The 14473-nt window shown below is 37.5% G+C and overlaps 1 protein-coding gene across 1 annotated transcript in view; it reads right to left on the bottom strand.

The window, feature by feature from the left end:
* The window catches only part of fndc3ba (fibronectin type III domain containing 3Ba), a 91207-nt gene that overhangs the window by 15928 nt on the left and 60806 nt on the right, over nt 1–14473 (bottom strand). Inside the window, exons 9-23 of the mRNA XM_086095048.1 lie at nt 13849–14000; nt 13700–13759; nt 13465–13609; nt 12222–12275; nt 12000–12124; nt 10495–10669; nt 10331–10417; nt 8802–8937; nt 7982–8053; nt 6272–6390; nt 5302–5407; nt 4429–4601; nt 4149–4262; nt 3534–3683; nt 1876–2156 (exon numbers count right to left, since the gene is read on the bottom strand). Coding sequence (XP_085951174.1) covers nt 1876–2156; nt 3534–3683; nt 4149–4262; nt 4429–4601; nt 5302–5407; nt 6272–6390; nt 7982–8053; nt 8802–8937; nt 10331–10417; nt 10495–10669; nt 12000–12124; nt 12222–12275; nt 13465–13609; nt 13700–13759; nt 13849–14000 — 1949 coding nt within the window. The remainder of the gene's footprint in view (nt 1–1875; nt 2157–3533; nt 3684–4148; nt 4263–4428; nt 4602–5301; nt 5408–6271; nt 6391–7981; nt 8054–8801; nt 8938–10330; nt 10418–10494; nt 10670–11999; nt 12125–12221; nt 12276–13464; nt 13610–13699; nt 13760–13848; nt 14001–14473) is intronic.

Genomic DNA, 14473 nt, shown 5'->3' with positions numbered 1-14473 from the left:
CGCAAGAATTCACTAGTTAACTCACGATTAATCACAAATTTTATATCTTTTCTAAATGTAAAATTAAAAAAATCAAGGTTTTCACACTCTTGTTAACAAAAGTGGAAACAAAAGTGGAAACAAATAGAAATAGTTCAAATTAATTTTTGACGTCTATAGCCGTCAATGGCAGTGAATGAGTTAATAATATACGGTATTTGAGTAATTATTTTACGTGTGTGTCTGCGGGACTAAACAAAATTGATTTGTGTGGCAGAGGTCATTTGAGCCTGCCAAATTGTGAGCCCAAAGTCTCATTTTGTCAACCATATTCCCGATTCCTACCAAACACTACCACTTTTCTAAACACCAACTGGCATCACAAACAAACAAACCGGTGTGAATATTAAGGCACTTTTAAATACCCAATCGCTGCAAAAAACAACAACTACCTACCGTGCCACGCAAAGGACACACACACACGCACAAGCACACGCACGGTGTTGTGCTTCAAGTGTCGGCCATTACGCAAGAGAGCACAGTGACATGGGAACAAAAACAAGCCGAGAATGAAAACACGGCACACGCAAACGCAATCTGGTACAGGTAATAACAGAAGAATTTACAGATGATAACAACAGCACTTTGTGATTCAGCTGGTGAGTAGTTGGGGTTTTTACTGCAGGGGTTTTTATCCCCCCTCAAAGGCTGAAAATGATTTTCTATTGGAAAAAACAAAACAAAAACTCGGCCAGGCTTGAATTTTTTTTCTTTTTCTTTTCAAAATAATTTCAACATTTTCGATTTCATTCAATTTAATAAAGAAATCATCATCTATAAAGTCCCCCAAAAATTCCACGGCATGCTGGATGAGGCACGTCCACCTGTCAAATATCGTCTATTTGCAACAATGCATTGATTCATTGTTAACTAATCGATCATCAATTTAATGTGACAACTATTTTGATAATGGATTCATCATTTAAATATAGAGTAACTGAATTATAATTAATTTTTCATTGTGCGTTGTCTGCAGTCAATTTAAAATGTCCTGTTTTTGATTCAAAGGATGGACTTTAAACATTTTTACCCGATTCAATAAAAATTATTATTATTTTTTCATTCTTGACAGATTTATCCATTTTTAATTCCTGATCACGGCCACCTTACACATTAGAAAAACAGAATGATGAGGAATAATTTATAAACAAAACCAAAAATGTCCATGGCATGCCTTAAGCCATGCAGGGCAGACAATATAATTAACTGTCCTTAAACCAGCTGCACAATAGAAATCATCAAAACGACTAGAAAGGATCCACAAAGTATAAAAAAAAACCACACACACACACAAAAAAAACCACATGGTATGCTTGGTCATGCATTGGCAAAATAAAAAAAACATTGAAATGACTTAATGTAATATTTTTGTTACTTGCTATTCATGATAGCCGCCACCTTGCACATTTAAAATGAACAGGACGACAATAAATAATGTGCAAAGTAAAAAAATCAATCAATCAATAACAAATCCATTGTATAATTAACAGTCCTTAAACCAGTCTTACCTAATAACCGCCATGTTGCACATTAGAAATAAATAAATAAAATGACTGGAAATAAAGCAAAGTAAAAAAAAGTCGATGGTATGCTTGGTCGCAACATGGGCATAATGTCAACCTGTCGGATAACTACTGTAATGCGATCATTTCTTTCTAGTGCAAACTTGAATAATGGAAATAACCACTAGAAATAATCCACAAGGTCAAAAAAGTCCACAGCATGTCTGGTCATGCAAGCCACGCAATCTACCGTTCATAATTACGGCTCCTTCAACCATTGACTTGCAAAAGCGGTCATTTTGCACAATAGAAATAAGCAAACTCGGCCGCATACCTGTACTCGCTGTCTGGCTGCAGACCGCTGACGAGGTGACTGGTCGCCGGCTCCACCGTGATGGTCCGCTCCTCCAGAGAGATGACGTACGACGAGATTTCCGCCCCGTTGCTGTTTGGCTCCTCCCACTTGAGGAAGAGACAAGTGGAGCGCGAGTGGCCCGTCTCCGAGGAGGACGGCAGGTCCAGGAGGCTGAGCGAGGAGACGGCGTCGGGAATGGTCGCCGGTGTCTGGAAACTGACCTGCTCGCTGTGAGGCCCCGCCCCTGCCTGATTGACAGCCTGAGAGTAAAGAGGGGGCAAAATTCAAGTGACTAAACTCGAACATGAAGCGTCTTGGCTGGTCCTCCAATACTTCAAACTTTTAACTACCTATGGCTCCTTCCTTCTACTGTCTGTTCTTCCGTCTTCCATCCTTCGTACCTTCTTCCTTCCTTCCCTTCTTTGAATCCTAGCAAACTAGTTTCTTTCATAGCTTCCTTCCTTAGAGTTCCTAGCTACATGTCTGATGCAGTCCTAGCATAAAGAGAGTTAGCAAACTTGGACCGGCGAGACGAACCCTTACGGGCTAGCTTAGCGCTAGCTAGCGGGGCGGCCAGAACCGTTGGCAAGTGTACGGCGAGGGAACATGAAGGTTAAAGTAAGGTATTTTAAACTAAAAAGGAAAAACGTTCCCTAGGTTTACGCGGCTTCGTTAGCGTGCCGGCGGAGGTCAGTTTGTAAGGCTTGGCAATAAAACACTGGTGTGGATAATGTGCTATTTACCATTATGATAAAATTTGATTTTGATTTTTTTGGACTGTGACGTTGATTTATTTGTCGTTTATCACACAATACTTCTGGTCTAAAACTTGCACTCGACTAATACTAAAAATAATACTGCAACTAATAAAAGCTAACAACTCATTTTCAGAAAATGAATACAAAATAAAAAAAACATTTTCAAAAAATATTAAAAAAATACTACAAGTTATAACTAATAAAAACTAAAACCTCATATAAAAAAATACTACTACTACAATAAAATAATAATAATAATAATAATAATAATAATAATACAAAAAAAATTAATAAACACACACACAAAACTCCAAAAAAGAAAAGAAAAAATACTACAACCAATAAAGGCTAAAAACTCAACTTTCAAAAAATTAATAAAAATAAATAAAAACATATTTTCAAAAAATATTTTAAAATACTACAAGTTACAACTAATAAAAACTAAAACCTCACATTAAAAAAATAACAATACTATAATAAAATAATAATAATAATAATAAACTAATAAAAAATAACCCCCCGCAAAAATACTACATCCAATAAAAACTAAAAACTAATTTTCAAAAAAATACTACAAGTAATAACTAATAATAAATAAAACCTCATATTAAAAAAATAATAATACTACAACTAATAAAAACTAAAATAAAAACACATTTTCAAAAAATGAATAAAACATACTACAACCAATAAAAACAAAAAAAACTAATTAAAAAAAAATACAATAAAAACTAAAAACATTTTCAAAAAATATTACAACAAATAAAACAATAAAAACTAAAAACATTTTCTAACAAAAAATAAATAAATTCAAACCTACTCTAAAAACAGTCAAAACAAAATGAAACAATGAAAAACTGGAAAACTTCGCCGCCTCACCTGTAACCTGCAGCAGTAGCTGGTGGCGGGCGTGAGGTCCGACACTTCGCACTGTGTGGCCGAGCCGCAGTAGATCAGCTCCATGGGCTCGTCTTCCCGGCCCCACTCCAGAAGGTACTCCGATATGTCGCTGCCCGAACCCTCGGGACTCTGACGAACACACACATTGAGCTCATGCACTCCCTTACTTACTTTCTTACATTTGATAAAATATTACATTATAAAACAGTTCATAAATGAGAATATTTTTATGATCTATATTCTAATAAATATAAACTTTTTTTTTAAAGAAGAATTCAAAACATTCATTGCTTATTATTATGTTTTAGTTCAAAAATACCAACTCACACGCACACACAAACAATGATTTGGCTGCACCCATAAATAGACAGAAACCCGATGTGATGTAAGATGGATTGCCGCCATTAAAGCGATGAGCAAGCTTGATTGCTGCGATTGAGTCACCGACAGCGTAAACAACATTAACGACCGTTCATGAGGTCCTCGTCAAAAACGCTCTCCTGAGCGCCGTTTCCACGGCAACCTGACCACTTCTTGGCAGCCTTCTGTTTACACCACCAAAATAAATGTCTCATTTGCATACAAGTTTCTCACCTCCCAGTTGAGCGACACGCAAGTGTTGCTGGTCAGAGTGATGAGCGGCGCCCCGCACTGGCCCGGAGGACCTGCTGCAGTCGTGACCACCGTTGGCTCAGAGTACTCGCCAAACTAAACAAACAAAAAAAAAACAAAACGGGGGGAAACCGATTAATAGGCAGGACATTTTGTTTTTAAATAATTATAAATAAATATATAAATGATTAATCATATCAGTCTAAAAAAAATCCTAAATAATCGGGCTTTTGTCATTTTTTTTCAGAGTTCATTTTCTCACCCCAGCCTCATTGGCAGCCCTCAGCCGGAAACTGTAGGTGGCGCCGGGCAGCAAACTACCCACGGTGCATTGCAGCTCCGGTCCGTGGAACACTTCAGCCGGTTGGGCGTCTCCGTCGCTCATCTCCAGGCTAAATATGTACGCCTCGCTCGCGCCTTCGGCGGCGGGGGACTCTGTGCAATAACATGAAAAAATATATATATTTTAAATTTAGAAAGATCTAAAAAAAATATGTCAACAATATGGTGAAAAAGAGAATATTTATTTTGTTTGTGCCGCTAAATTTTCAAAACTATTGGGCATCATTTAAAATTTCAAAAAATTATTATAAGTACATAAAATTACACAAAATATTATGGATTTGGTTTAAATATTTGAAAATATTTCAATATCAATATGCACTGCCCCCTTTAGCCCCCCCACCCCCCAGACATTCCTCCAGCTTTCCTATTGCCAAACTAAGATGCCACGAACGACCCGACCCGCTACTACGCAAATTCACACACCAAGCGAGTGAAAAGCGGTCACCGTAGGTCACCTTCACCTGCAGACGGTTGATTGCGGCAATCTGCTCTCACTCGGGGTGTCGTATTAAAAAAAGGCTAAAAGGATATTTTCCTGAGCGTTGGCGGCGCATTCTGGGAAAACTGCGCCTGCCAAAATCCAGCGGGGGGCCCCCCGACCCGAGCGAGCCGGACGCTGCTTGATTTTTTAAATGAAGTCTCGATTAAGCGCCAGGCGCGCTTTGGCGTGGGTCCATTAGGGCGGGCCGGGAAAACGCATCGGGCAGCCAGAGAGTGATTAAGCCGACTCGCAGCAATAAATCACAAATAATCAACCGGCTAAACACTTTGTGTGTATTTGTGTACTCACCCCATTCTAACTGCAGCTCCTTGTGCTTGGCTTTACCCACAATCCTCGGTGGCTGGCAGGGCCCGGGCGGAACGCTTGACGTGCGCACCGCTTCGCCAACAGTGCACTTGAGGAGAAATAAACAACCGAGTGTGAAGTAGGTTGGCACCAAAAGTTAGCAGGTTTTTTTAAATACAAAAATAATTATAAAAAAATATATATTTAAGTCATTTGCTCCCAAAAACGTAGAAATGCGTTCTATTTTAAAAATGACCACGCTCCCAAAGACGTATTTATATGTTTGTTTGTTTTTATGCTTGAGCATACAGAAGGCTTTTATGCAGCCTATGAACGGAAGAGAATGGTTTAAGCAATGGTAGTGGCAGCAGAGTATAAGAGATCAACCAGGGCTATGTTGAAAAAAAAAACGTTTACCCCAGTTTTAAACAGATTTGTGAATAATGATGAAATTTAGTTATATTCTAATGCTCATTGCTGCAAAACGGAAACAGTTAGACGAGACTCTAATCTTTCTTTTGGTAGGTTCCATATTTTTATAGCAAAAGAACACAATATTCTGTGAGCCTTGCCAAATCTGTCAAAATCCAGTAAAACAGCCGGGAGCGAAGGGCGTTGCTTCAGTGAAAATGGCTGGGAAAGAATGAGTTAATAGCAACATTTTAAAATAATAAATATTTGAAAATACTGTGTGGTTGTTTTTTCAATGACTGGAATCATCCATTTGGATGAACCGCTTATTACTCACAATGATAGGAAAATGAAGCTTCATGAACCACTTGCGATATTTTTTTACTCCTCTAGATGGTGCTTTTGGTAAAGATGCAGCGGAAGTGTCACCAATTTGAAAAAAAGAGCACGATGCAGTTGGTTCATGAAACTTAATTTTCCCACCACTAGCAGGAAATAATTTCCCTGGTGAATTGCAGGGAATGATTACCAATAATCAACAATCATAGAAGTAATAGAGTACCTGACTGTGCCCCCCGGTGGTGATGCTGCAGACTCGCAGGCGGTATATGCTGCCCGGTGCCAGGCGTTCGCACACGCACTCTGTCGCCGGCCCGCTGTATGCCACCTCCCATTGGTTGGCTGCAAGCGCACACACATAATTACATAACTGCAGCATCTTTATTCTTATATTAAGATTTGTGCAATAGCGTCCAACGAAAACACCGGAAAGTACAATGAGCTCCTTTTGTCTTGCTCGATATATAATCAAATACATACAAACATTAAATGCAGCTTAAAAGATCCTCAAGATTCATAATAAAGCATACATTGAAAATCTATTGAACAGTTTTGGAGAAATAACCGAAATTTGAAACTAACATAAAACAGCATAAAAAAAAACAAGTCATTATGAAAGCAAACAAAAAGTCAATTTACCCTCAATTCCACAAAATACGCTGACTCACCAGACATTTGGCAGTTTGGCTTTCTCAGTTTTTTCCTCTCTACACGCCTTCTTCCCTCGCAATGCTGTTTGAGCGAAAGCCAACCTTTCCATTCCATTTCTTTGTGTTTAAAAATGAACTCGGACAGCGGGCCGCCGTCAACCTGTTTTTCCAACCAGGACCAATTCCACGAATTCTTGATCCCCGCATCGATCCCGGTCAGTGTGTCTTTTTTTATGGAGGCTGTCTTTTTCCCACAACATTTTCAATCAAATTCTACGCCCAGGAGGGAACGATGTCGTTAACGCGCGCAACCTGAAGCGCACTCGACACGGTGACTCCAGCGGCAACGCGATTCCACAAGGTGTGGCGAACTTTGCTTCATGACAAAAGAACATCCATGATTCCGTCGGTCCTTCTACATGATGTTTTTGAACGTAAAAAAAAAAAAACCCAGATTGATAGGAGGTGCCGTCGCAGCTAATATTTTTGAAAAGATTATCCGAAAGAAATTCAAATCGTCCGTTATTAGCAAATTGTTTGAGTGCACGTGAACCAAAATGTTTTTGGGAAGCATGTCAGCGATGTGAAGACGACAAGATGCGATATTCAATATCTAATTAGTGAACAATTTATCCAAAAGTGCAAATAGTTGAAACGAGCCTAGACTGTTGACAATGATTTATTTTCTGTTGTTTTTTTCCTTATATGCACTGCTATGCAAGTTTGGTGTAAGCTCAGTTTAAGATTGTTGTCATTGCAATGATTAACTCATTCACTGCCAATAATTCATAAAAATAAAAAAAAGATCAAAAATTCGGGGCGTCAGGCAATTAAAGGTTGAATCATAATTAATCACATGACTTCACTAGTTAACTCACAATTAATCACAAATTTTATATCTGTTCTAAATATAAAAATTAAAAACATTTGGTTTTCAGTGGAAAATGAATGATTCACTGCCATTGACGGCTATAGACGTCAAAAATTCATTTGAACTATTGAGCGTCCATATGTCTCGTTTCACCCCTATAACCCACACATCAAAATAAGCAGTTTAGTACCGGGGCTAGGTACCATCCCAAGCCAGCCCAGTAAAAATAGACATTTGACGTCTACCGCCGTCAATGGTAGTGAATGACTTTGAGGTACATCTTCAACAAAGACATATCGCCGTTGAAGAGAAACGTAGGACTGAGTGAGTGCAGCCTCAATTGCAGCCTTTTACTTCCATTTGCAACCATTATCAGACAAAAATAAATCAATAAATAAAAGCACATTCGTACCTTCCGAGCATCCCTCGCTAATCTCCAACAAATACGTGAGCGCTTCGGAGCCGCCGTTGTCCTGGGGGGGATCTGGCAGATCGAAAAATAGGAAGACAAACGACAGAAGGGCAATTTAATCTGGCCCCGAGCAATTCGACAACAAGATGCTTCTCATTTGAATTGACGCGCGTGCCATTAACATTTGCTGGGATTAAGATGAAGTCAGATGCACACATGCTGGACACGACATTAGGGACACCGGCACATTTCGCCAAAAGCACCAACAAAGAGAAGTGTTTATGTAACAAAATGGTATTATTAATATTTTATTATTATTATCAGAGAGGTGTTAATATTTTGAAAATTATATATTTCCTTTAAATGTTTTGAATTATTTATTTGATATACTGTCAATTTTTGATTGGCTAAAACTTAAATGTGTATTTTTTTCATTATCTTCAATAAATTCGCAAAACCTTAATTCTGAAAATGACCGCTTCCATGATCAAAAATAATATATTATTAATTATGTTAATTTCATGTATAATATATATATAATATAGTGCATATATAATATCTTTTTTTATTCATGAAATTGTATGTATAATATTATATTATTAAATATGAAATTATTAATGATGTATAATAATATATTGTATTATTATTATTATTGCATTATTGTTTTGGTTTGTTTGTTGCACTTTTGGTAACTAGTTACAGTACCCCAAACGTGGCCAGGGCTGCAAGGCCCCTTTTTAGCTGCTCACAGCTTAAGTTATTTAATTTTTTTTTTTTTGGGCCTTTTGACTCATCTAACCCTAAACGAAGAAGGCCTCACCCCATGAAAGTGTGAGTGCGTAGGGCGTGGACGCCACGACGCACGGCGTGGACGGCGGTCCTGGCTTGTCAGGATTGGTGGTGCACACCAGGACCTCGCTGGGACTGCTCTTGCCCTCCATGTTTGACGCGATCAGCTGCGTCCGATGGGAGGAGAAGACAGAAGGGGGGGAGGGGAGGAAGGGGGGGAGGGGGAGCATAAAGGTTACATGTCAGGTGATGGAGGCTGGGGTGAATAACGTGAATGTAATGGGAAATTCTTTGTACAATGCAGTAAAATGGTGCTTTTGGGTATGTGGGGAAATATGGGAGCTGTCATTACATATGATTGCATAACAACATACACAGTACGTACACTTACACACTCCGGTCCATTTAAGCTAGAAACTTGTGAAATTGCAGTCAATTATCTCGCCACAAAATGGTGGTCACGAGAGTGTATACAGCTTCAGATTTTTTATTATTATTTTTTATTCTGATTAAGAAACATTACATCTGCTATAAAAAAATACATCTTTAAGATATAAACGTAAAATTTAGGTTAAATGAAAGCATTTCCAGGATAAAAATTAATCATTTTTTTAGTTAAAAATGTCACAGTTTGGTAAAACAATACACTTTTAGAATAAAAACATCCACATGAAAAATTCCATTAAATTATTACATTTGAGTTTAAACAAATATTTACGATAAAAATTCTAAACCTCTGCAGAGGTGCAAATACTCTTTGCACACTGACAATGAGAGTGCCACTGCCACCTACTGTAGTGGATGCACGATTACACTTTATTTTAATATAGCAAAAAATGAAAAATTTTAATAGGGGCGGGGCCTGCATTTGAGTTAGTGTCAAAACATATTTCTGTTAAACAATTCGCTTTAACAATAAAAACATTACATTTTTATTTAATGACTACCATTTCTCATTCAAAACATAAAATTTTGTTCAAATAAACGCATTTTACTTGAAATTCCAAATTTAGTTGAAATTAACTAACTTAAAACTGGAGGCTAAAACTGAATTAAAATTGAATACATTTTGCAATCAAAATGTCATATCTAGCAAATAAAACAAAAGCATTTATCGATTAAAAATACGTCCAATCAGCTGTAATATTTTTTTTCAATAAACATGTCAGATTAAGTGCCAATAAATGTCAATTTTTTTATTGAACTCATTAGCTGCCATTGACGGCTATAAACGTCAAAAATTAATTTGAACTATTTAGTTACTTTTGTTGAAAATCTAAATTTTTTAATTGTACATTTAGTTTGGTACATAAAATTTGTGATTAATTGCGAGTGAACTAGTGAAGTGATGCGATTAATTACGATTAAAAACTTTAATCTAATACTTTCTTTCTTTCTTTTTTTTTTACTCATTCACTGCCATTGACGGCTATAAACGTCCAACATTTATTTGAACTATTTCTATTAGTTTAAATTTTTTTATGAAAACCTAGATTTTTTTTTTTTATTGTACGGCGTTTCACGTTTGCCGAGTTCCGCGTGACATTGCGGCCAACTCACCCTGAATTTATACTGCGTGCTCCTCTTCAGGCCTTGTACAGTACAGGTCAAGTTTTCTCCAGTGTACTTCGGGTGAAAGTCCGCTCCCTGGCAGAGGTTCAATAGCGCTCGTTAGCAACCCCGTTTTAGCATGTAGCCGCATTGAATGACGACGGGACGCTCACGCTGTTGTCCTCCTGGATCTCCAGGGTGTATTTGAGCTGCTCCTCGATGGAGCTGCCCTCGGGTCGCCCCCACTCCAGGGTCACCCAGGACACGCCGGCCCTCACCAGACGCGGCGCCAGCGGCAGGGCGGGCAGCGTGCCCATGGTGTAGAATACCGCCTCGGAGCTGAAGCCGCTACAAATGGAGAAAAAAAGAAAAAGAAAAAAAGAACTAGAGGTTATCTATTTATCTTATTATTGTTTGTCTTTAAGTAAATAAGCTTCTGGGGCAGACAAAACAAAACCTAAGAAAATTTTGAGTTCAAATAAAGGAAGTGTGGAAGAAGGCTAGTTATCGATCTCATCTATCTCTGTATATCTATCCATCCATCTTTTCCTCATAAAAATGTCTAATTTTGTATTTAAAAAAAAAAGTGTTTTTCCTATGAAAGCATGCAAATCAAATGAAATGAGTACTTTTTTTTTTTAAATAAAATGTTGAGGCAAAACTTGAAAAAATAATAAAGACTTTACTTTAAAAAAAATTACTTACTGTAAAACAAATGCATTGTTCCATTAAAAGTCCAATATCGTTTTAAAATGCATCCAAACATTTATTTTGGGTGAAACAAATTTACTAATAAAAACAGTAATTCCGTTATGACATCAAATTTAGTCCAAAATAAATGCACAGTCCCAATATCAATGTTAATTTTTGTTAAAACGTCAATATTTGTTGTGTTAAAAAAAAAGTAATTAATTAAAAAATAAATAAAACCATTTCCATTGAAAACTTAAAATTTACCAACATTTTTTTCCGTTTTTAAGATCAAAATTTTGCGGATAATATCTATAGATGGGCGAGTACCGTCAGTACTGGGTCCGGGTACTCGTGGAGGCTGCCGATACCCGCAAATAAGCAAATAAATAAATAAATGCGACATCGAGTAAGTAAAAAAAAGTACTAAACATGCATTTTCTTGTCAAAAACAAGCATTTATGATTTAAAAAAAAACATTTTGGTGTTTAAAAAAACAAACCCTTAATTATAGTTTACTGAAATCAAATTTTGCGACGAAATTGTCGAATGTACAATGTTCAATTAAAAATGTCAAATTAAGCAAGAACAAATGCATTTTCCCCATTTCAGTTGAACAAAATTCATTTTTCAATATAAAAAGCAGGCTTGCGCGCTCTACCTAATCAAGTGTGCGGAATTACATATACGGTCCCAAGCCCTTCCCGTCCCCTCCTGCGCTCACCTTAAGTCACACAGACTTATGATGTTCTTCCGTACAATGACACACGGGAGAGAAAAAATGGAAGCGTAACGGGTGTCGATATGGCAAAAACGCAACACGCGAGATGGCTTCTTCCTGTTATCTTGCGTTGACAGGTGGTTCGCAGAAAACACATTAGGAGTTCAAAACCAGGTAAAAATGAGATTGGCTTGAAATCAAACCTTCCCGCGGAGCGCTATGAATACATAACTCAGTAACTTTCTAACGGCATCGCTGGTGGGTTACCTCGTGCCGATGTCGTTGTGCGCCGCCACCCTGAAGGTGTAAGCGCAGGCGGGGAACAGACGCGTCAGCTTACAGTGCCGCTGGCTCCCGAAGTAACATTCCCGGAAAACGCTGTTCTTCTTCCCCTGCGCGCACGGCCGACGGGCAAAAAAGACAAGCAAAGAATTCAATTAACGGTAATCGTTTGCAAAAGAAAAAAACGTATGGCGATTTTCAACTCACCTCATCCCACTCCAGCAGGTAGTTTGTGATTTTGGATCCGTTGTCGCCCGGCGGCTGAATGAGGACAAACAATAAAACGGATTCCGATAAAGACAAATTCATCGCTTCGATAAAATGGCAAAATTGTTTTTTTTTTCTTTTGATGAAAGCATGCAATTACATCCAAATCAAAATTGATTTTGGTTTAAATCACCATACAAAAAAAACATTAGGTTTAGTTAACAGAAAGATTCTGCTAAAACAATTTGGGTAAATTGAATGCATTTTCCATTTTAAAAAAGGTCAAATTTGATCAAACAAATGTATTTTACTGTTAAAAGTGTCAAATTTACTAAAGAGAATTTTTGTTCAAAAGGTTTTCTGGCAAACTTGCCAACTGTACAAGTACAATTTAATAAAAATGTTATTAAATAAATGTGTCTGCTGAAAATGACAAAATTAGCTCAATGAGTTTTTTAATAAAAACTGGCATATTTTCATTAAATAAATGTATTATTATATTGAAGACGTCAACATTAGTTAAAAATAAATGCCCTTTCTGAACAAAAACATCATACTGTGTTTACACAAAAAAAAAATCAAATTTATTAAAGGATTTTTTTTGACAAAAAAACATTTGTAGAAAAAAAGTGTCAAATTCAGTTTAAAGTAAAATTATCAAATTTATACAAAAGTAGATTTTTGTTAAAACTAAAATGTTTTGGGGAGTAAAAACATCAAAACTACTTAAAACAAATGGTCTTTACGATATGAGTGCAACATTTTGTGAAAACACGTGCTAAATTAAAAGAGTTAAAAAAACATGCAGTATTATAAGTATTATAATTAAACAAAAAAGAAGTTTTCTGCGACACCAACAATAAATGGTTATTTATCCCTAAAAAAAATCTAATCTTGTTAAAACAAATGCATTTTCCCATTAAGATGTCACATTTTGTAAAAAAAAATATATATATATTTTTTTTTTATAGGGTTTGCCCCAAAACTCTCAGTTTATTAATAAACCGAGCAAAAACGAATCCGTGTTTGCACAGTATTTTTCGTCTTGCTCCCTCCTCCTCCTCCATGTGTAAATGCTCACCCCTCCCCTCTCTGCTCATCACCTCACCTTTACCGGTCACAGCCAGCTTTTTTTTTTTAAAAACCGCAGTAAACCGTCAAACTTTTGAGATTGGAATGACAATTTTCTTTTCACAAAACGGAGCTCAATTTGACCAACGCAAAACATTTGGGTTATGATTACCTTCCACTGTAAAGTGAGGGTGCTTTTGGTGCGGTGGGAAAGCTTGGGGGCGAGCGGGACGTCGGGGACGCTGACGCTGCAGTGCGTGGTGAACTCGCACGCCTCGGAGCACGAGCCGCGCAGCGAGTTGTACGTGGCGCACACCCTGTCGGCAAACGCGTGCAAAGGTCACAAAGGTCAATTCGGAAAACGGCGAACAAAGTTTTTGTTTGAGAGATGCGAGGGGAGCACGTACCGTACGTGGTAGTCCGTCGCTGGCCTTAGATCTTTGAGATGATACTCCAGTTCTTCGCCACTTTGGAACACCCACAAAATAATAAATGAGCCAATTATGGATAAATGTTTTTTTCTCTCCAAATGATTTTGTTTGCTCTTGGAAATTACCTGTAGATGATGCGAAATTTCCCGTCTCGCCCTTTATCCGAGAGTGACACCTCGTAGGAGCACGACACGGGCATGCCGTTGTTGTGCCGGCTCGCCAGGCCTGCGGGGGGCGCCCAAGAGAGGCGCACGGCTCGGGCCTGCACATTGGACACCTGCGAAGAAACGTGCAAACGTGTTCAAAAAGGGTTTGGAATCCTTCACTTGTTCCCTAGTCGCTAGTCGAGTTAAAATTGACTGTCAAACTAAATAAAGCAAAGAAGAATTTGCGTTGTGTGTTTAAAACTCATTCACTGCCATTGACGGCTATAGACGTCAAAAATTAATTTCAACTATTTCTATTAACAAAAGTATGAAAACCTAGAATTTTTTTATTGTACATTTAGAACAGATATACAATTTGTGATTATTCGTGAGTTAACTAGTGACGTCATGCGATTAATTACAATTAAAAACGTTAATCCCCTAATTTTTAATAATCTTTTTTTTTAATTAATTTATGGCAGTGAATGAGTTAAGCAAATAACCGGCCCACGAAAGTCCGTTTGCCTTTTGCTAACACACAAGGCACCATTGACATGCTAAAAACTAGCATAAATCTTGAATCTTTTTTACGCTGTCATAAGAA

The sequence above is a fragment of the Leptonotus elevatus genome, chromosome 14 (genome assembly GCF_054856555.1).
Source record: "Leptonotus elevatus isolate MCC_2025b chromosome 14, RoL_Lele_1.0, whole genome shotgun sequence".
Classification (NCBI taxonomy): Eukaryota; Metazoa; Chordata; class Actinopteri; order Syngnathiformes; family Syngnathidae; genus Leptonotus; species Leptonotus elevatus.
This window is presented reverse-complemented; position numbering and strand designations above follow the sequence as displayed.